The 22,991-nt window shown below is 39.4% G+C and overlaps 1 protein-coding gene across 3 annotated transcripts; it reads right to left on the bottom strand.

Annotated features, from left to right (window-relative positions):
- Nucleotides 1–3,048: 3,048 nt before the first annotated feature.
- Nucleotides 3,049–22,124, bottom strand: LOC146480229 (uncharacterized). 3 transcript variants are annotated; one of them, XM_085109913.1, is made up of 3 exons: nt 21,840–22,124; nt 12,858–13,053; nt 3,049–5,083 (listed from the first exon to the last, which is right to left on the bottom strand). In XM_085109913.1, the coding sequence occupies exons 1-3, from the start codon at nt 21,868–21,870 to the stop codon at nt 4,024–4,026; spliced, it is 1,287 nt and encodes a 428-aa protein (XP_084966039.1). In that variant the 5' UTR covers nt 21,871–22,124; the 3' UTR covers nt 3,049–4,023. The 3 variants fall into 3 exon arrangements, with proteins under 3 accessions (XP_084966039.1, XP_084966040.1, XP_084966041.1); XM_085109914.1 differs by lacking the exon at nt 21,840–22,124 and adding an exon at nt 14,673–15,328; XM_085109915.1 differs by lacking the exons at nt 12,858–13,053; nt 21,840–22,124 and adding an exon at nt 7,669–8,013.
- Nucleotides 22,125–22,991: the final 867 nt, after the last annotated feature.

The following is a 22,991-nucleotide window of genomic DNA, read 5'->3' as shown; positions in this document are numbered from 1 at the left end:
TGAAGCATTGACTCCTTACTTCAAAAGAAAAGGAAACATATTTTAGTTGATACAATTAAAAATTTACATCAGTGTTTTGATGTATTTCTAGCCATTTCAGAAGACTTAATTTTAATTTTTTCCGGAGGAGCTCGCCGCTACTGCACCCTACAGGGTGCGGCGAAAGTCTGGAAACTAGATCCTCTCCAGTGTCTTTGCGTCAAACATCAAATATGGCGGCAGCTGGAGCGAACGAAGGTATCGCGGATAGTTTTCGTTCCAAGATTGTTTCTACAGCCAATCAGTGGAAATTGACAAAACAAGTTATCAAGTCAAACTCACGGCTGAAATCGGCTCAAATACTGACTACATTTCTAGACACATCGTATACAAAGGCAATCGATTCCATAATCATTCCCGCATTATTCCATGCGGGATATTAAAACACATTTCAAGCCCACTGAAACCTTTCAAAACACACATTTTTAGTCTTGCCACCCACAAGGAGTCATAAAAGCATTCGTTAAGGGTGAAGTCCTAAGATTCCTGCGAACAGACCGCCTCAAAAACAGCATTTGAGGAAAATACTAAAAAATTAAACGAAGACTACTTGCTAGAGGCTACCCAAAGAATCGTGACATACTTGTTACAAACGCATTTTAAACACCTTTCAAACGAGTTTTTCACGCGTTTTCCAAGTGTTTTCAACACGTTAGCCCGGCATAGGGTGAGCGTTAGGGGTTAGGGTTAGGGTTACGTGCTTTAGACGAATTTTTACGCGTTTTGAACCATTTTGAACGCGATTTATACGCGTTTTGCACGAGTTTTGAACGCGCTTTAAACGCATATAAACCGGATTTTTGACTGACGAATTTAAACCTCCTTTTGAACGCATTTAAAACGACTTCAAAGCGCCTCTAGCGTTTTGAACCCGTTTTCAACGCGTTTCGAACGCGTTTGAACAGCATTTTAAACGCGTTTTGAACGCGTTTCAAATGCGTTTTGAACACGTTTTCAACGCGTTTACAACCCGTTTAAAACGTGTTTTTAACGCGTATCAAACGCGTTTTGAACGCGTTTTAAACTCGTTTTGAACGCTTTTTAGATTGGTTTTAACGCGTTTTAAACGAGTTTTTAAAGCGTTTTTTAATCCTTTTGAAAGTGCTAGTCCTTGGGTTTGTGTTAGGTTTACGGTAAGTTTTAGATCTGAACATTAGTACAAAAAGAATTTGTGTGCAACCAACTGGGAAATTTTTCACATTTTGAGTGGAAAGACCAACCTCTTTTCCAGGCCAATCTTGGAACGAGGTCGTCTTAAGGGGGGACTTAACGTAAACACCATTTTACCGCACTTTACATGGCTTTAATGGAAATATCTCGTTCACGTTTCAAGGGATCCAAAAAGTCTATGTTCATCCCATAAATCTATGTTGTGGGGTGTTTTGTGAATTTTGGGGTGATATTTTTGGGTATATTTGGGAGAAGATAGTTTTTCCAGAAGGATTGGTTAAATTAAGAGAAATAAGAAATATTGAAGAATTAGTGAAGTTTTAAAATAAGAATTTGTAGTTAATGATTAATAGACAGATACCAAGTTAGTCCACTAGCAACCTGGGGTGCTCTTGCGTGGGTATCAACTGTCTGTTAGTGTTCCAAAAATCATTTTCTCTCTTCTTCTTAAGCTAAAACTGCAGTAGCGGAATGTATAGGGAACGGAATGTTATTTCCCAATTGTCGAGTCGCTGTTGACTTTCGTAAAATGGTAGGCGGCCTTATTTCACATTCTAAAGGACATGTTTGCCTCTCCGGTAACAAAGCGAATTCGTCGTTCAGTGTTCCAAAAGTCTGAAGTAACATGCATTTCTCTTCGAGAAAACTATAGTCAGTTTCCATCACAGTTTAATCCGAATTAAAATTCTGGGCCTTTAGAAAAGATATTCCGCAGAAACGAAACGTCGAGTGCCCCTGTATTTTAGATGGAAACCGTTCCTATTGTTGAAAACAGTGTAAGTGGAGAAAAATCAGAATTTATTTTACTACGTACTCCGGCTGTATTCAATAAACCTCGCGTGTATCAATTGCATGGATTCAGTTATGAATACTTTGAACTACCCTTTTTTCCACGTTAACTGAAAAAGATATGTTTTGCAAGCAGAATATTTCAGGCGCTGAACTGCAACTGGAATCGGCTGAGTTTGTTGTAAGCACTTTCAGGTGCTTTCCGTTTATAGCTGAAACGTCTGGTGTGAATTGAAATTTCGGAAACTTTCCATGTGAAATGGAGCGGCTTTTTCGAACAAGGCGAGGCTAAGGGCCTCATTTTCAGTAGCAAACTTGCAATCTCATTAGTGGATAAAAATCCTTGAAGCAAACAAAATAAAAGTGAAAATGTTCTGCGAATGGAACGGTTATTTCAGTTCCATTGAAACCGGTTGGAGCGGAAAAAAAGTGTAGTACTTCCTAAGGTCATCTGTTGCAGCGTCTCTGCGTTTCAACGACCTGCATGACCCTGAAATTTTCCTTAAATCAGAAAGCTCCTTTTCTATTTCATATGCCATTATGGCATTTCTGATCAGCCAAAAATTTTTAAGCCCTTGTGTAATATATCAAACACAAGAAGGTGTGTTTCATCAGATATCCAAACACTGAGAAGTAAGTTGAAAAAAAAAGGATGCACAGCCGCGTATTCTTAAACGACGTCGAGATGTTTGGATATCTGATAAAACACACTTTCGAGTGTTTGATATGGTTTCTCAGGTGATCAATAATTCTTGGAGAAATTCAGGGCTAAAGTTGGCAAAATGTTATGGTAATTAGGAACATATATCTAAACCACGGTCACAGTAGTAATTTTCTTTGTTTTCCTTAATGAATTGTTGAGTTTGAGAACTTTAAGTTCAAGTCGTTGAGAAAACTCCGTAATGGGAACATAACGCTACCGATTTCGACGATTTACTTCACCACCACAAGACTCTACATAAATATACCTGACAGATGAGGGTTCATAGACTAGGCCAGGATAGAACAAAACATCCCAAAGAAGCAATCAAACACGACTCAAACACAAGCAACTTCGTTAAGCGCTCTATTTTACAACAAGAACATGCACTTACAAGCTACAAGGTAACTGACAGACGTTTAAATATAGGTTGAACAGTATCACTATCTGTTTAAGGGACTATTAAAGGAGCTACGCTGGGAACATGCGCAGTATTTGTGTTCACGGCCTAATGAGTTCACCAATCATAATCTTGTCAAAGTGGTGCCGTGACTCCCCTCAAATGTGACGCTCTCTCAAGAGAGATGACGTCACAAATGATGTTGTCTTATTAAAGTCACAAGGCCATCCATTCTAGACAAACTTTTATATTGCTTGCTAATCATCCCGCCTCGGTGCTCAAAAGTTTTTGTCAAACTTTACAACTACCAATCAGTTAAATTTGAACATGATTTGCAGAGGAGGCTGATATTTTAGCCCTTATCCTTTTCCTATTGTTAGCCTAGTGCAGTTGGGTCGTTAGTGTTCCGGGCCTAATGAATGGGGTGGGAGGGGGGGGGGGCGGGAGCGTTTCACAAATGCTGGAGCTGCTGAAGACGCGATTCATCACAGGCTACCCAGCCTTTTGTAATGTTTCCGATTTCCTAACATTTCACAGGTAACCCTACTCATAGACTAGGTGGAGAGGGACCATATGGTCAAGGCTAGGTTTGGAAAAAGAATTCTTCGTCTCGGTATATAATCAGTCGTCCCTATTGGAGAGACTATTAAGAGTCGCTAAGTTAAGCATACACTCAGAATCCATGTTCTGTGCTACGTTCCCAATTACTAAATGAGAGAGAATGTGGAGGAACGTTTCCTGTCCAAAGTGTAAGCAACGAATGTCTCCTTCCCAAAGAATCCGAACAACACTATAGTAAATACCAGGCTCGGTTGACCGATCGACCGCCGGATCCGGCGAAGACGCAGAACACAAACGCAATGCGCCTCCACTCATAATTATCGTATAATTCGTCTTCTTCAAAGTTTCTAAATTGTAAACTGTTTCAAGCCTCAATTCTCTCGAGTCCCAGTTTGAAAAGAAACTCTTCTTTAGCGTCCTCGCCGTTTCGTCTCTTCCCATCTCTTCTCGACTCCATTTTCCTGATGGCGCTGCGGTAGCGTGTCTCCATGCGAAAATCAATACTCCCAGCGCCATTTACTGGACTAGAGCGGTATGCTGGATACAGAGAGTTTGGCTTAGATTTCGGCGGAGAGGAGGGTGACAGTTTTTCTTTTTCTGTGCTTCGTTCGAGTCCCGATTCCTTTCCAGGCGTCGAGGAGCTCCTTCTTTCGGTAATGCTTGGTTTCCGGTCGCGTTTAACGTCTTCTTCTCTAGCCTCTTTCTCGACTTTAACGCGAACAGCTGTTTTGTCGAGAGCAAACCCATTTAACCGTGCCAAGTCCATACTCCTTCGTCGCTCTTCCTCTAGGACACTGTGATGAAATCTCCGGTCGCTTTCAACCGACGCACAACGCACCGGAAACAAAGTCGAGAAATCTCGGTGGTGGCCATAAGGCCACAGCGAGTAGCGATCTCGAGGGACCGGGATGTGTATCCCGTTCGTCCCGTAAACATGAGTCATTGCTTCGGGAGCATTAACCCTTCGGTGGTACATACCGGGGGAGCCCCTCGGGGATGGAAACGAGTTCGGATAGTCCGGTGGGTAGTTCGCCCCGTGAGGGGGGACACCGTAGCGATCCATTGGGAATCCCCTTTCTGGGAGCGATATTTCTTCATCCATACGTGCCTTTTTAGGCGGGACATGGAAGGCAGAGCCCCCCGATGACACTCTTCGTGGGTCCCTCAGGAGAGTTCGCCCTTGGAATGACCCTAAACTTTTCACGTCCTTAGGTGCTTCGCCTAGTCGTTCATGTTGGTGGTTTTCGCTTCTTCTCTTCAAAGGCTCCAGCCGTAAAGGAGCTCTGTGTTGGGTTGTTGAATTCTTGTCGCGGAACAGAAGGTCGTTAATTGCCTCCTGTGTAAACGACTGTTGATCATCCAGGGTCAGGTGAAGTTGGATCCCCAGGACATTTCTGAGGGCACCTTCGTACACATCAGCCAAACTGCAGAATAAAATTTCAAAAAAATGTTATTTTACCACCGCTGCCATTACAGATGGTGTGACAATAAGAGACCACGACTAGGAACCTCTATTTGTATTAATCCTTGTGTCAACCCTTTTCCAAGTAGATTTATTTAAAATTTACTCGAGAAAGGGTTGACTCCCAAGGTTTTGTATAAGTGATAGAGGTTCCGAGTCAGAGCATCCTGGCGACCAAGTGCGTTTTCATGTGCGATGCTTATTGCACCCTTCATTGAATGGTCCATTTTCTGGGATGGCTTTAAACCTCTATCAAAGGGAGACCACTTGCAAACCTGATCGACTGCACATTTCTATTCGAACTATAAAGATAATATTTACATTGAAGATTCTGGCCTGGCCTCGCTTTGAAAACGAAGCAAAAGAAATCCATCTGGTGTAACGGTTTCAAAATGATAAGCCTTTTGGCAAAACAGTACCGCGTCTCCGTTGAGATTGTACCGCCATCTCAATGTAAATCCTAGACATAATATTAAAGAAGATCCTCGCTGTACAGAAAATAACTTCATTTTACAGAGATTCTAAACTAAAAATTTGCACGTCCTTCAGATCATTTCACAATCATCTCTGGAAAGATCTTGAACAGTTCTATGAGGGCACAGACAGACAGAAAAACAGTTTTCCACCTCAGTACAAGTTTACATCGTAAATTCTATGCAATGCTATGCTATGCTACGCCAGAATCATTTTTACGCACGACATTCGTACCCATGCAGAGATAATGAGAAAATTAAATAACCAATAATTATATTTTAAAATAAACGCGAAAAAAAGGATAACGAACGCAATTATATGAAAAACAAGGAACGCACTGTATTTCTACTATCAAAAGTTAATCAAAACTGACACGAAAAGAGAAATTACGACAGAAAATTTTTGCTAGGAAGAGAACAAACCGCGTTCCAAAATTAGATCTAAAATAGAAAAGTATATTTTAAAAAACATACTTTAAAATAAGTGGGCAATAAAAAGTGCTTTTTGATGCAATTTAAATCGGGTATATAATCCGATATTTTTCCTGCCAAAGTTGATATACTTCTTTGACAAAATAAAACAAATAATTCTTTGGGACATTGTTTATGTTTCGGTAAAACTCAATAACAAAACATTCTTAAAAGCTAAGTTTGTTATTAATTTATTCCGAGAGCCGACAAAAACTTCTGTTAATGGAACTCAATGAGAATCATTTTCCACTGATCTCGCCTATGTCCCACAAATAAAGTTGCTTCAAAATTATGACTTCTGGATTTTAGGTCGCGGTTGATATAGATTGTTGGACAGATAAAACTGATTGAAATGAAGTTGTAACTTATAACTTCAATTAATCTCCCACAACAGGAAACATGTTTACAACAGCAAAATCTCCGAGTTTTATTTTAACCTCGAGGCACAAAAGATATCTTGATTTGCATTCCAATTTATATAAAAGGTGAACAATAACAGTAGCAGAGAAACTGCACAAATGATTGATTTCAAAAAGGACGGAAGAAACGAAGGGTGAAAAGCAGAATTTCAAACGTTTACATAAAAAGGAAGTGTTCAATCTTTAGTATTAATGCTAAATAACAAAGTCCGTTTATGTTTTTTTTCTTCCAAGGTTTCAACAGCGATTTGCTTCAGGCTCGGAAATAAGATGATTCTAAATCAGGAGAAATTAATCAGTTCCTAAAAAGGTTATCGCAAACTGCACTTAAATTAAAACTGCAAATATTTTTGCTTCCTTTTTTTAAAGCATTTCTGTGTTAGCCGACCACAATAGTAAATTTTATAAGTGGCAAAAACCTGCCTAACTGCTGCTTATTGTGATTAATTTCGCCCTTTTGAATTAGACAAATTTCGAAGCCGTACAAAACAGTTGTTTCCGCGCGCAATGATATATTTTTACCCATGTAATACTGTACGCTGTGCTGAGCCACGCTGATTATATTTTACCTTGCTTACAATTTACTGTCTTTTTGTCGAGGCGACGAAAAATAAACGTCTTGTACCTGTTTAAATGTAGATTTTTGGGCGCGCAATATTTTTTTTATTCGTTACATATGCATAAGTTATGGCAGCTGTATTTAAATAGTTGCTCGTTACAACTTGTTTAGGCGTGTAAAACAAAACAGAAAAGTTCCTGCTAAGTCTAAAGGGATTTTAGCCGTCCCATCTGCGCTTGGCGTGCGCGTAAATGTGGAATGACAAGATTCTTCAGGAATGATTTCCGACGAGTTCAAAGCTCGGATATCGTCTTTTCTACGAAAGGCAGATGTGTGGTATTCACAAACACAACTCGCGGAAATGTGTAGTGAAGCCATATTGTACCCGGCTGAAGAAGTAACTGCATGATGATAAGGTGTCGTATAGACCTTGGAGTAAATATAAATTGAACTAACAGGAATATCACTAGAGACACCATTGATGAAAGCGCCAAGTTGTGAAAAACCCTAACGTGCTGCGTATGTATATAATCGGGCGCTTTTCTTGCGTGCTATTAAACTGATTGCATACGGATATCTCAACTTGTCTATACAATATATCAATAAAATAGAGAGCTAAAGTGACCTTAATTTTTCGCTTGAGCGAGGCCTCTGTCGTTTCTCGCGATTTTCCCCAAGCTTGCGTTGAATCATATCCTCTCTCCAATAAGCCGGCAATTCTGTCGAGGAACAGTACCAGTGAATCGCTGCGATCATGAACTCACTGAATTATGTCGTCCTTGAGAGGCCGCTCGGTTGAACTAAGAAAGGATTATTTGAGCAATCCGCTGAGGCAGATGGTTTTGGCGGTCTGTTCGGGGGCTCAATGAATATTCATGAGCAATAGAAATCGACCAAAATCAGCTGTCGTCGACGGTTATTCCAGCCTTTTTTCCGTGTTCAAGATCATGTTTCCCAATTAATTTCACAATCAACCCGATTTGAAAGCGGCAAAACCTGCTCATTAATTTTCCGATCTTTCTAAAACTGGAAAATTCAAACCGCTTTTCCGGAGTTGATGCGATTTATGTCGTTTTGCGTGTTGTATAATTTATGAGCAACTTGCGATTTTTATTTGGTCAGCTACATAAAGGCAATAAACATATAAAGTAACCACTGTTAACTATCACTAAAAACGTTCGATGGTTTCCTTTCTTTCCATCTCTCTCGTTGCAGTGAAGCGCTAGTCCACCAAACACCGGTAGGCACTGCTGAGTTTATACAGAAATTTAAAAACTCTTCAAAAATACTTTTTTCGTTAGAGTTTGAATAATAGAATCGAAAATCAACGCTTTCCGAAGATTTACAATTTCCGAAATGTTCCGAAAATAAAGTCGCCGTTAATTAAGTCGGCGACCTTGGCAACTACGTAGCCTCGCCGTCAGAGTGCACGAACGTGTCTAACGTTCAATTTTTGTGATTATTGTAAATTGCTGTGTATTCTGCGAAGAGCAGGTGCCGCCAAAACAAAGTTCGGTTTACTGAATAAAAGAACATATGTTCAGTACATTTGAACCCGAACGGGATGTATTAAACATTTAACTTTTTGGGCTTAAAAATTTCTTTACAATCGGCAAAATGCAAATACCACCAAAACGAAGGTCATTAAATGTAAAAGAAAATATGTTCAGTGCATTTAGTTACTTATTTACTTATTTATCTATTTATTTATTTATTTATTTATTTATTTATTTATTTATTTACTTATTGTACTTCCTGATATTAATAAGCTGGACTGGAGATATACGAAGCTCTCTTAACTTAATATGCCTCTTAAGTATCGTCTGACTGTAGCCTATTATTATCATTATTCCAACACGAACAGTCGTAAATCTGGCCGATGAATCATAAAATCATTAAGGCTTTGTTCGTGCCGACACGAAAACCACGCCGGAACGGCCTTCAGTTGACACATGAAAACTGAGTTGACGCGATAGTTTTGCCAGAGCACTGCTGCGACGCTCGGCTCTTGAAAGTGAAACAGAGAGTAACATCCGGGTCCGCAATGCAAACAATCCATCAAATATAGATTTACTTTGCAGTGATTGGCCGAAATGTATCATGTGACTCAATATTCCCAAACAAAACCTGGCGCAGGTCAGACAGATGATGCAACATTCCCCAGTTTTCAACCGTCAGCCTCTCTTCAGTGCTGTACTATACTGATATTTTCGTGCGAAATAATGGTCATTGTTTACTTATAACTGAATTCGATAATTGCCCGGCACATTTACGTACATCTAAAATTCAGCTTTGTTCGTTTCTGGTTGAACAAAAAGAAGAATCTAGGTATAAATAAGGAGCTGAAATGATAGCTATCAAAGTGTGCGGGGAATGCCAACCGAAACGTCCGCATTGAAGGGTTGACATACGTTTTGTGTCTAATGGCTCTCTTTTGGCAGTCTTATGCTTGATTGCCTGTCATTTTCTTTTTGTTACACTTTACCTACATAATAGCTGATTAATCAACTTCTGTCATTCAAAAAACTAAGAAAGAACTTGTTGTTACTCTCAGTTACAGAAAAAGCGAGGGCACGCGATTAACATGCACTAAACTTAACGGCTACTCGGCTATGTTTGCCGGCTCAGTATGTTTAGCGTCTTTGCGCGGTGTTTATAAACACAAGTTTCTATTCTTGGAGCTCTCAAGTTAAATATAACCCTTCGTCACGGTCCGCATGGTCAATGACACCTAGAGCACCATTTACATGATAAAGCCGGTTATTTCTTTTGTGGGAAATCAAAAGGCTGGAACGATCCTCTTCACTGGAAGTTTTCGGATGACAAGGAATACCTTAGAAGTATACCGCTTTTTTCGTTTTCGCCGGAATTACAGGGATATCAATGAATCATTTGTTTCACGATGAAATACGCAGTTTGCTACTCAAATGTCCAACGCCGGGAAAGGACCGTTCCATTTAATTTCCTACCAAAACGACTTGTTTTCCCGGCATACGAATTGAAAGCACTCAAGTGCGCTGTCCTATTTGGCGGAAAATTCTAACCGGTTTTTCCATACAAATAAAAAGTGCTCCTAGCACATACGAAGCTAATATTTTATATGCTTCTAGTGATGTTATATGCGTCTCGTGTAACATCATGTTTTTTTTACTTATTTCATGCGTTTTGCACATATTTTATCCCTATTCCATTTTCTATTATTGGAATCATCGGCTCGAAAAGACTTCACTGTATAACTGATCGGAATATTAGATATCTGAGCGTCTCAAAAAAGTCCAAAATTTTCCAAAATGTTTACAGATAGGTAAAAGCGATCAGTAAAATAGTCTTCTTAATCAGAGAGCGAAATCTCCGGGAATACCTTAAAACAAAAGGAACTAACTTCCCCTAAGGAGGACTATTAACGATGATATTTTCATGTTTAATAAATACTGCGCGCATTCTGGTTAAGACAGAGAACATTAGTCATTTGAGACTGTGTTTTTAACGTTCTTTCCTGGTTTATTAACTGAACATCGAAGCGACAGATTACAATGAATATTGAATATTTAATAATAATAATAATAATAATAATAATAATAATAATGATAATAATAATAATAATAATAATAATAATAATAATAATAATAAATTAATGGGAATCTTAGTGGCTTCCACAGAATGGCTCTTTCATCCACTGTTTCCAGGTCAACTTGAAATTTGGGAATGTTGGCTTTTGTTCATGGAGAAAAACCGGAGAACCCGGCCGGAGAAAAGCCTCTCAGAGCAAGGACGAGAACCAAAAACAAACCTCAACCCACATATGTCAACGCCGAGTCCCTGGAATCAAACCCGGGCAACATTGGTGGGGGGATTAATGTTCTCACCACTGCGTCATCCCTCCTCCCAAACTAAGACAATTCAAACTAAGACTATTCCGAGTAAACCAAACACTTTGCAGAAGGATGCAATCCCATAATTCCAAGTAAACCGTATTCCGTTCATTCTCCATCACACTATAGACCCATTCGACTAACGCAATGTTGTACCCAATTCAAATCCTTTGGGCATAAAATGTTTTGTTCTGAGTATTTCCATATCATTTAAATGTGAATGCTACATTATAATGCAAATGCAATAAACAAAGAATCTTAACCCCGGGGGATCTGAATTGGGTACAACATTGCGTTGGCCGAATGGGTCTATTGGGAGCTGCAAAATGAGCGTCATATTATTCCATCCATTCTGAAACAGAACAGGCTCAATATAACTGCTATACTGAAGAATGCTCCTACTCTGGAATACAGCTAGGAATAGGCCCCTGAGAAAACGTGGCGTCCCAGATAAAATGCCTACTGAATGCCTTTGAAACATGTAGAGAAAACTAACTAACGAAGAATTAGTATTGTCTCTTTGCTTATATTTTAATGGTTTAGAATTAACTAAGTATAACGATTTTAGACATCATTTGTTTTATAGTATTCCCATTATATTTTTATTTTTCATTTTGACACTTTAATAAAGGCACTTATTCATACACTTAAACTGAAGCTCTTTTGCGTTGTAGTGAAAGACAACGAAATCTGAGGGCAACTAAGCAAAAACGGACGAAAGTACATCGGATCAGTCGATTTAAAAGTTATCCATGAGTTAGCAGGAAAATTCTATATTCTGAATATATCACTGCTATGTAGTAAGGTTCATACAAAAATAAGCTGACACCTTTTATCTGATGTCATCCTGCAGCTTGGAACAAATTCTAATGACCCTTAAATTCCCTTAGCTGCTAAGTAATGTTCTGTTGTCTTTCAGTTGTTTTACTGTATAAATCCCGGTGGTATTTTGAAAGCTGTTGCCTTTGTGAGGTGTAGAGTTCTCTTCCGTATGGTTCTATTTTTAGAATCGCTATTCTCCCCACTCATTTCAAATATTTTCTTTAATTTCAATGGACGAATTTGTTTTACAATCAATACATTTTGTACTCCAATCTGCCGAGCTGCCTATTTGAAAAGGTAAACTGAGAAACTAGTTTGAATTAACCTTTTTCTGACATTCTGCCTGTTGCAACATATTTGGTAAAAAACGACCGCCATACGGTCCACCGTTCAAATCTAAAATTGGTCCAGAAAGGACCTTATTTAGATCGAATTAATAACCTGAAGCAAGAATCAAACAGGAAAATCTATTCACCTGGGCTTTTTCATGTAGATAGAAAAATAGTAATTTTTTCTAAGTAATTACCAGTTTACACTCTCCTTAATGATTTATTCAAACGTTGCTTGTAATTAAAAATTAATTGCGTGAATCTGTATATTACAGAGTATTCAAGTGGGTTGTGAAACTACAGAACTTATAACAAAAACATATTCTTTCAAACTTTTCTTCAGTGTGTCTTCCTGTCATTTTTCGCTTTATGATGGTGTCGACTCCACAAACATGTAATTTTCGTTGAATTAGATGACAAATTCGGCAAAACAAATAAAGCAGAGTATTAATAATGCATCAAAAATAAAGACATCGTGAAATTCAAGTTGAAGATTTCGGCAAGAGGACGAACTGAATTCGCGCTCTGTGAGGTCCACATATAACAATCCCCCGGTGGATAACTATTGGAGAGGTAAATAACCCGCCGTATTTACTGCGGCTATAGCTACCCGTGATGAAGGGCTGTTGACTGAAGAAGGTGGATCTCGCAACGGAACAAAAGCCGGGTTTTAATTGAATTATTTTCGAGTCATGGCGAGTACTCGCAGAATATACATATTTTTAACAACCCGTACAATTTCACAAAACAGCAAAAAATCGCCGCACAACCGGCGTCAGCTAGCGGCTTACCTCGTAAACTCGGGCCGCTGGACTCCGTTATGCCTGTCGTTCGGCGTGACTGTTTGCCTACAATCGACTTCCTTGGTTGTTCTGTAAACTGGTTGCATAAACGATTTCTGTTTGACATCTGCTCTTCTCGTGTTCATCTCCTCTCTGCTTCTAAAATCCACAAACTGCGCCTCGCCACGCGGAGCAAACATGTTTCCTGCGAGAGAGTCGGTAGCACCGTGAACAACTCGCAAATATCGGTTTCGAACTATTAAATACGCGCCTGTATTTTACGCTGCCGTATTTCACCGTCGGTGGATAACGCAGTTACCAGTGAACAGCTGCTCCTTGCTGGTGACTCTATCAGTTCTGATTTGAAGTGAATTTTGATGTTTTATACTTGTTATGTAATTAATGGGCGCCACTGCCAAACGATTTCTCCTCCAGTGTTACCATGATTTGCCGACTTACCGGTGGATATTAAATTCATATGTGAGTTCAACTCCTTTTGAAAAAAACAACCGCTGGATACACTTCACGGTACAACGCGTTTTATGCCAGATGGACGAATATTTTATTGTCCAAAGTGGCATGTTTTCTCGTCTATTATTCATAAGACAGAAATATAGTTTTTGTTCGATCAATGCTATTCACGTTTCAAAGTACAACAACATTACTATGAAGTAAACTTCGTTCGCGGTCTCGTGTGAGTCGAGATGTTAGTTAGGTCGGCAGCGGAAAGGAAGCTTTTAATTTTCCTACTCTAAGACCTTAAAAGAAGTTTATAAATAGAATATTTTGGGGGTTAAAAAATCTCAACCAATCAAATAGCGGGAAATCGCCTTGAATCGGAAGCAAGGCAAGTTGAGGATCTTCAGTACGTTTTATATATTATCTTCTGCAAATTACATGCAAAGAAACACCTAAACGGTGAGATTTTTAAGTTAACAAGAACGCGTGTTTTCAAATATTGAACGCCTTATTGTGCTCATTCTTTACCCGCAAGAAACACTCGGTGCATTGCTCGATTTAAGGTCTTCGCATTGACCAGACTGTTAAAGAAATCTCAACAGGGCTTTCATATAAGCTGCGCGTGTTAGTCCATTGTTTTCCAGTCCACTAAGCAGTACACTCGCAGACTCGCAGGTGCATCGACTCTAAACTCGGTTTCTGCTGACGACAAGTTATTCATTGCAGCAAATCTCGCTGGCTAATTAAAATCCTAAGAGCAGATGTCTTTGGCGAAAACGCCACCGAGAGAGATTATCGCAACCCACATCAATTATAAACGAAGGCCGTAGCTTTAAGGTATTGTTTTCTCTGCGAAGCAAGCTTTTTCGCCATGGAATCTAAGAATTTTATACTCAGTAAAATCAACGGTTTGTTTTCGAGATTCATGTTTTCGTTCGAGCAGAAGACTGAACAAAAGCACTTGTGGCAATGGTTATTCTCGATTCCCAGTTGTTTTATTTGGTTACTTCTTCGAGCATGTGTCTCATACGAAGATATCAAAATGTCGACAAAAAAAACCAGCCGTAACCGAAATCGCTATCGCGTTTTTCTCGAGAGAAAAAAGCAACGACGTTGTCTTCCGAAGAAACAGGATTGGTCTCGCTATTCCGCCGAAAAAGCACAACTAAACCGATATGCAAATTGTGTCATAGATTTTCAACTTCAAGGCGCACAATTCACAGTAAGGCAAAATTGATTTTATCGGTCAAGATTTTAGGTCGCCGTTTTTCGCCTACTTTCAGTCCTTCACCAACGCCAGTGACGCGTAAAGTATTGCACACAACACAACGAGAAAATAAGCAAAAAACCCGAGCGCCAAAATACCTGAAATATTTGCGATCATTCCTTCCTGTGGCTTGATTTCCTTATGTAGGCCTCTCTTCAGTCCATATGTTATCTCTATTGACAACAGCTCGTCTCACAAAAGAATTATTAGGCAAACTCTAATTAAAATATGCCAGCTGCAACCAACAATAGACGACGTATTCAGGGACCGAATCAATTTGGTTCTCTTTTGTAAACTACAAGGCGTTCAGCCTGTCATATGAATTAATCTTGCAGCTGACTCTACAAACGCTATCAAAATCGATTCGGCTCAAAAATCCACAGAACGGTCTTAACAACGCTAGCAAATTTCGTATTCTGTTACGCGACACTAATGATGAGGGATAAAATGGCAACGACGAGCAGGAAGCCCAGCGAGCAAATTTTCGTTTCCTAGAGACGTTACATTGTCTAACTTCTGCCATGTAAAAATGCGCGGCGTAAGTTTAATTGTAACGTCTTTAAAACGTCATGATTTTCCGTATAAACGACTCGACTTTTTTAAACATAGAGAATAGCCTTTTGTGCCTTTGTCGTTTAAGAGTTGGATCAAGATGTCTATACTTTGACACTCAACTTGAATGTGACGGAGAAATGAAAAATATAGAGATTTAAAATCTGCATTCGCCAATAAGCAAAAATATAATTTCACTACGATATGTTTTTTTCTGATATTTACAAAGCCGATGAACTTATAACCTTTTAAACGTGTGTAGATTCTCTCTATGTCCTAACTTTTTGACGAATGGGCGGATTTTTTTTTTCTTTTTCATAAAATTTTGAAGTAAAATGTTAAACGCTTATTTCTAGCAAACCGCGATTTCCTGATTCAATTAAACCGTTTCGACCGGCCGAACAACCACTGTCCGCTGTGACACTTGTCACATCAAATTAGAAGACAATTTGCTTTGTGTGCCAGAGATAACAAACGCAGATTTCAAATCCCTTTGAGACAAAGGACCACGCGATTGTATTGTTGAACACACAAGGACAATCGTAAATGCCCTGCTAAGAAACACGCGCCAAGGAATAACTGTTTTTAAATTAACAAATTTTGCAGGAAACTGCACGAGACCCCATTTTCTTCCTGCCGGCCTTCCTCTCTCCCTTCTTTTTGCGACCTCAAGATTTTAATCTCATCATTCATTTATAGGCCCACTTATCGGTCAGTGGTTCGCTCCATAATTATTTCCCTATTATTTCTGAGGTCACTAATTATGTGTATAATTACAAATAATTAAATAGGCATGCACATGCCGCGAAGAGCAGACTTTCTCGACGTTTATGAAAGTGTGTAAAAGCAAAATGCAGTAAGTAAAGAAATCATCGATAACGCACGCCAAATAATGATATTGTTGCCGTAACACAATAAGTATAAAAGCTTTTTCCATCAATTTTACTGACAATAAAACTAAGTGGAAATTCGTGTACGGAAACTGTCATGAGAAATTTTCATAACACAATTGTCAGGCTCAAATGCCGATTTCGGGAAAGTTTTTGAAAATACTTATTTTCAATTTTAAATGTTAAAGTCTTTGAGTAAAGACGGCTAAAGATTATTTATTGAGGCAAAAGATTAGAATAAAAACCAAAACCGAAGTAATCGTTCTAACCAATTACAACAAACTAAGACAATACGATAGACCAACTGCAGAACTCGAAGCGCATACATGAAAAATGACGTCAAGCGTGGGAAAACGTGAACCACATTTGGTTTTGGTCTAACTCTTCTCTTTGGTCCAAGAAAATGGTGCGAACACACATAGCCAAGCAAAACCCAAAGTAAATGTGAAATTTCTTGCGACACTTGCTTGAAAACCATTCTATCTGCTCTTGATTAACACTTGTCCCTTGGCCTACATACTCTAGTTAGTTACAACCAAGCCGTACATTCTCTCGGCCACTAAAGAACAAAGCCCTGATACAAATCCCGCCGGCGGTGTGGAATTTATGGATATATAATACGTGAAGTGACAGCACCGTTAGTTCGGTTCGTTAAACCTTACACGGAAACAGGTGTGAAATTACTATCCTCCGAATCCATTCCCTGGATTCATTTGGTGACGAGTGACATGACAATACCATTAGGGGGAAAAGCTGTCATAAACCTTAGGGTACTTTCCAATTTATCAGAACTGGCCAGCCAGACCTAGTCAGTTCGCAAACGGAATGTACCAATTTGAAGGATAAGTTTTATCCTAGTCCTTCACATTTCTTCAAAATAGCGCGGGCAAATTCGGAGTGGTTAGTTTTGAAGATTTTGCAGCACCATTCCTTCACAATGACGTGTTTGATTTACAGACTGGCCTGCCAGACCGACCAGTTCTGGCAAATGGAAAGCACTCTTAGTTTCTTTCAAGCCATGACGGTCTGATCGAACAGCTAGCAACCTCACTGGACCGCTTACAGAGCCTCAAAGCCACGTCAGTACAGCTACAAGTAATTGTCAAAAGAGTTGATACACTCTCTGTTACTGGGTAATGTTTTCGACACACACCATTGTATTGCTTGTTCCCTCCCCTCCCCTCCCCCGCTTATCAATGTTGAACGAAATTTGCAATGACATTCCGAGGGTCAACATTGGAAGGGCGAGGGAAGCCCTGAAGTGTATTACATTGTTCATTTGCCTTTTAGGGTGGATTTTTTTTTTTTTTTTTTTTTTTTTTGCAGCAAATATTGATACGTAGGAAAAATGGTAAGAGTGTATCAACGTTTTTGTAGCTTGTAGCGTGTAAAATATAACTAGGGATTAATTTAATAAAACTTTTACACATTTAATTTACAAGCTGAGGCGTTTGGTTTGACATGGGTGCAGAAAATAAACCAGTGAAATAAAAGTTGAAAAAGGGATTCAATAATCATCTTAAAAGACGTCTAACGTCCAAATTGAAACGGAGACTGGGAATGAGTTAATATATTTTCATTTAAATTTGAATTTAGTCAGAAATTGGAGTCAGTCACAAGAACGATTACATTAAAATTAGTCAGTTTGCAAAGTTTAAGGCTTTCAAACATCGGAAAAATTAGACTCACTTTGTACGTTTGAATTTGGGGGACGCCGTATCCCGATTAGAGACACAATTTGGGCGACCTTTGACAGGTCATAGCGTGGTTACTACCTGATGAAACATAACCAAACTTGGTAAACTTACTAATTGTTATGTAATCTTTCTGGCGATGGGGTTCATTTCCTCCATATTACACAATTTGAACAATGTGTAAACTAGGCCCCAGTCCCTTTCTGAACTACGGAAAGGCAATTCGTTTGCTGTTTCCTAAAGTCTGCATTTCCACCTCAATCCAGATTTACATACATCTGAGGCCACGAATGGCTCCGGTTCTAAGTTAGAGATAGTGCTTTTCGTAAGGCTTACGCAGTTTGAAGTGGGAAATTTTTGTTTTTCATTTGCGCGATTCTGGTATTTCCTGGTATTAATCTGACAGACTTTGCCACCCCTTTATTGATCTCATCCGCCCCGATTACGACAATTACCATTGCTAATGCGAATGCTAGTGCTTTAACTATCAAGGTCGTAATTTTTTTCCTTCTTTGCAGACATCTAAAACGTCTTAATACTGACATTAAAAGAATATAGACGTAGCTATCTCGAGGATTCCCAAAATAGTCGCCATTTGGAAAATTTGGCATTGAGCACCGCTGACCAGTTTGAGCGTGGTTTATCAATAAGTTCAAAGTTCACCTCGCAAAGAGATAAAGGCATGGGTACTAGACTAACGACTAATAAACATTCTAACGGGGATAGGACGAAAAACAGACTTTACTGACACCCATAGGAACACTATTCGATTAGCATAATTAATGCGTCATTTTAACAACAATTAATCTCAAATTTGTCGGTTCTTTTTCCGACCGCTTTAACTTCAATTGATCCACATTCGACATCAAGGAGACAGTGAATGAGGGTTTTTACAACCTCGTTCGACTTCACATCCCAAACTTCCTGTTTGAGTAGAATTTGACGAATCTTTCCAACACGACAAAAACTTTGTCGTTTGTGTCAATTTTTTTAGAACGAAGTGAGTTTATTTTAAGAGACCATTTCAGAGGATTCCAAATGTTTTCATATTGTTTCCAGTTTTGCGTGATGAATCTCAGATTTGATTCTCCGTTAACGAACGGTAGACCATTTCATCTTCTGTAGTTTAGCCTCATTACCCCATCATTTTTCATCTTAAAACTGTTTTTGATACAAAACACGAGCTAAACAAAAGTGTCGCGGTCATTGAAGTTTTGAATAATCCATACAGCGGTTTAAAAGTTCAGCCAATAGCGAGTCGGCTCTTTGAAAGACCGATAGATTTGTTTTTAATTCCTTTCCAGTACTTGCTTTGTTGTTTTCGTAACATCTGCTCGCTTAGCAACATGTCAAGAAAAGTTCGCTTATTTTCTACGATATCTCAGTTCTTTCCACGAGGGTATAAAGCACAATTCTGTATACTTTAAACCGACATGACTCAAAGAAATTCGTCATTGCCCACTGTAAACGGAAGGCGGAATTCTTCCTTTTCAGAGGTCGACTCGAGATCCTCGCAAAAACAACGACACTACGCGACGGAGTTTCTGTGGAAAAATCCATCGTTGAAATTTCCAAGGACACCTGAACAATTGGAGAGGAGAAAAAAACATTTGGATGAAGAGCGTTCATTTCTAGGTTATGACATTTCAACGCCTGAAATGAGTAAGGCTACGAAAAGAAATAGAGCAATTGACATCAGTGAGTTCGTAAGAAGCTATGTTCACATCAGAGAGTCTCAACTTCCCCTTTTAAAGCCTCCGATGCAGTGTTCTCTGGTAAAAAGAGACAACGGATCGCTGAATTATTTGTTAACTAAGAAAAAGCCCAAAGAAATTAGCTTGCCGCCGCTAGAATTTACCGAAGAAGTGATTAGCAACCGGGGCGACCCTTGTTTGTCATCGTACTTTTCAACGGACATGAAAAAACTCTACAAGTTGAAAGGGCTGTCTATCTCGAAGCAACGCAAAAAGGACAGGTCCGAAGCAAAAAGAGTCTCGCCCAAGGAGCACCGGCTATGCTTGCCAAGCAAGACAAGCAAAGACGAGCTGAACTTTCCATCAAAATCCAAATATTCTTGGCGAAAAGAACTCGAGGAAACAAACATCGACCGTCAGGCCGGGAAGTCGAGCCATCTCTGGGAGAAGTACGTTTTGGGTTTGATTAGCAAGCAAACTGCGCAGTGGATTGCAAATCAGTGTTCAACTGGGGAGCAGAGAGGAAGATTAATCAGTTTTCTCGATGAAAAATACGAAATTGAAGATGTGGAGAAAGACGGCACCGCGACCGTTTACAAAATATTGTCTATTAATGATGATGCCGTGTCACCGCCAAGGAGAGACAAGCAAACTATGGCTGAGTCAGAAAACATTGTCTGTCTTTGATGGTCGCAAGAGAGAAACAGTGAGAAAATATTCCAGCTGCATGCATAGAACTGAGGGAACCGCTTTTTCTTCTTCCATCGGTCGGATGAAAACAATGACAACCAAAATAGTTTCACATCCCGAAAGATGCAAATTGCTAATTAATTCTGCCTCGTCTTCTTTCAACGCGGGATACCGGGATCTTTCAGCCGGGCGCGAGGGTTCATGGGAGGTGGATTGGGTTCTTTGTGAGCGGTGGTAGTCTATCAGTTTTTGTCTACAGCTAAAAGCTTCATGGTCAGTTCACTTCAAGGACCGTCAGTTTGTGTTGTTCGTTGAATCCATTTCGGAAGTAACTTTTTACTAATAGTATTACTTTTTCTAATACTGACATACGTGTATCTTCCTTGAAACTAGATTTCGTATCACTTTGCATTTTTTAGGACGTAGAAGAGTTACAAATTTCACCTTGTTGGCCGTAACAAAACAACGAGCATGTACATTTTAAAAATTAAAATTCGTAATACATGTAGCCAGAACTTCTTCCGAGACATGCCACAAAGTAATTTGTAATTCAAAACTTCTTTCTCTCAGCTGGCTGGGCCGAAAACCATACAAATTATCATAATACGCTATGACATTAAATAATGCAAAACGTATAGAATACACAGCCTTGTTAATAAGACCTTGCGCCCGGAGTTATCTGCGCGATTTATGAATATGGCCTTTTTTCCGTGTAATGTGAAATGACATGATTTTTTTCTCGTGAATCGTGATGTGGTCAAAGGTCGCGAGACGTGATTTGCACTGTAATTATCCATAAAAATGCGGAATTAACCGTTTGATGCACCGTAAACCGTGTTTTTGTTTTGACTTTCATTATTTTTTCTAGAGCTGTCTCAGACATTTTGCGAGACCAAGACTGGTCCTCTCAGACATTTGGTCAAACGATTTATATCCGGGAAAACTGAAATGTTAAAGGATGGCCGTTTTATTTTCTATGAAACGTATCAGGATCAAAAACTTTCTTTACCTCTCCTTTTATAACATATGTAATGTCGATGGAGATGTATTCAAGCGAATAAAGAAATGTTTTCACCGCATTTACACCACTTTATCTGCCAGTAATCAGACGGGTGCTTCACTACTGTATTAACAAGATTATTCTTTGCTATATATATCAGCCCGCAGTCTAGCTTATCATTTAAAATGATACGGCCATTTAAGGCATTGAATTAAAGTGCCCTCGTCATGTCTTGTACTTAACTTATGCCGACCCAGGTGCATTGTCCGCTGAAAACAAACAAAATGATTCCAGAATATTCGCCAGACAGTTCTAAGTTGTGTAACTAGCAAACCCTGTATGCACACCTCATTTTCTAATTCGGGAAGTAATTCGTGCATCCGCTTTCTGCAAAATCCCGTTAAAACGTATTTGCATAGCAACGAGACCTTTGCGAGAGAACGATATTTTCTGATCATGTACCTTAGCTACAAATCAAGCCGGTTTAAGTGACCATGCAGAATTGGCCGGCTCCTAAAATCTAAAAAGGCTCGATCTGAAAACGATAATTTGCGTAAAGAGAATCTCCTTATGAAAACTCATATAATATGGACATCTAATTAATTTTAACAGTTCACATTGTTCCACGCAGAGACGTAAACTTAAATCATCGGCATAGTACACCTGTATCTAAAAACGCATAGTCGTTGCTGGAACACGATATATAGACACTATAAGGAGCAAGGCTAATTCTATACTGACTTACCTATAAACGGGCTTGTGAAATATTGTTGCATGGTGTCTCCTCGTCTGATAAATTGCTGTTTACCACCTCAATGAGCGTCTTTGGGGTTGGGAATTGTAAAGTTTATTTGGACGCTTTCTGCACTTCAAGTGGCAGAATTACCTTGTCGCAGTAACAGCGATTACACGCAGTCCGGCAGTTTATGCCGAATATTAACCGGCCAGCATCACGAACAGATACTTTTGCAAGTAGGTTTCCAAGTGGCGAATAAAAAACAACAAAGGTTTGCGTGTAATTATGACGTATATGCTACCTATACAAAACTAGATGACCAGCCAAGTTGAACGACCTTTAAACCGAGTCAATGTTTTAGGCTTTTTCTTTTTCCGTCATTAAATTGAAAGAAACAAAGGCCACATGTTAGGAGGTCAGTCAGCCGCAAAATTTTGATGGCCATGGCGCAACAGTGAACGCGTGACCTCGCACGTGTTTCCGCAGGCGACTGTAACGTGTGGAGATTGCACGTTGCGCCACGGCCATACCAGGTGTTGTGTGGATTGTCCATTTCCGTGATTGTATCGGTTTTCCTACCCTGGTCCCAGAGGTTTTTCTTGATTTTTCCCCACGTGAGAGAGTGTCGATACCAGGCTTGCGCGAGGGTGTTTTTTGTTTGTTTTGTTTTTGTCCTTTTTTTCTTTTGCTTGTTCTTATTTTCTTTTGGCGTCTAACATAACATGTTATGAGGGTCTGTTTTGAGGTACTGGATTTTAAGCTGCGAGTTGACAGTAAAGTCATTTCTCAGCTATCAATATCATTATGAAACAGACAACAAAGAATATTCACACCAAATGAATCAGCCATAATTTCACATAGGATCATTGCAATGATCTGTTATATTAAAGGAACAAAGTAAACGTGCCGGTGAAAGCAGGATATATTTAAACTGTGAAAATATGATTCACCGGCGGACTTGAACCACGGTCTCCTGCCAGACTCAGATATAACGGGAGTGGGCTGTTCTTCAAAACTGCGGACGAGGCAAATTTCGAACAGACTTGCGTACAAGGACCCTCGTAAGATTGCAGTAAGTAGCCGGACCATCAGTTTAGTTTTTGTACGATAAGTATGGCAAAAATGTTTCATGTTCTGAATTATTCCGAGCCTATCGGTATG

This window comes from Pavona decussata, unplaced genomic scaffold (genome assembly GCF_977016875.1).
Source record: "Pavona decussata unplaced genomic scaffold, jaPavDecu1.1 SCAFFOLD_54, whole genome shotgun sequence".
NCBI classification, from domain to species: domain Eukaryota; kingdom Metazoa; phylum Cnidaria; class Anthozoa; order Scleractinia; family Agariciidae; genus Pavona; species Pavona decussata.
Note: the sequence above shows the minus strand (reverse complement) of the source record. Positions and strands in the feature narration are given on the sequence as shown.

Excerpts from the sequence above, each read along its gene's own strand:
- LOC146480229 (XM_085109913.1), bottom strand. The coding sequence starts at position 21,870 with ATGCAACAATATTTCACAAGCCCGTTTATAG. Across the intron at positions 13,054-21,839 it reads TTTCACAAGCCCGTTTATAG|GAAACATGTTTGCTCCGCGT; the intron begins GTAAGTCAGTAT and ends ACTCTCTCGCAG. Across the intron at positions 5,084-12,857 it reads CAGCGGCCCGAGTTTACGAG|TTTGGCTGATGTGTACGAAG; the intron begins GTAAGCCGCTAG and ends TTTATTCTGCAG.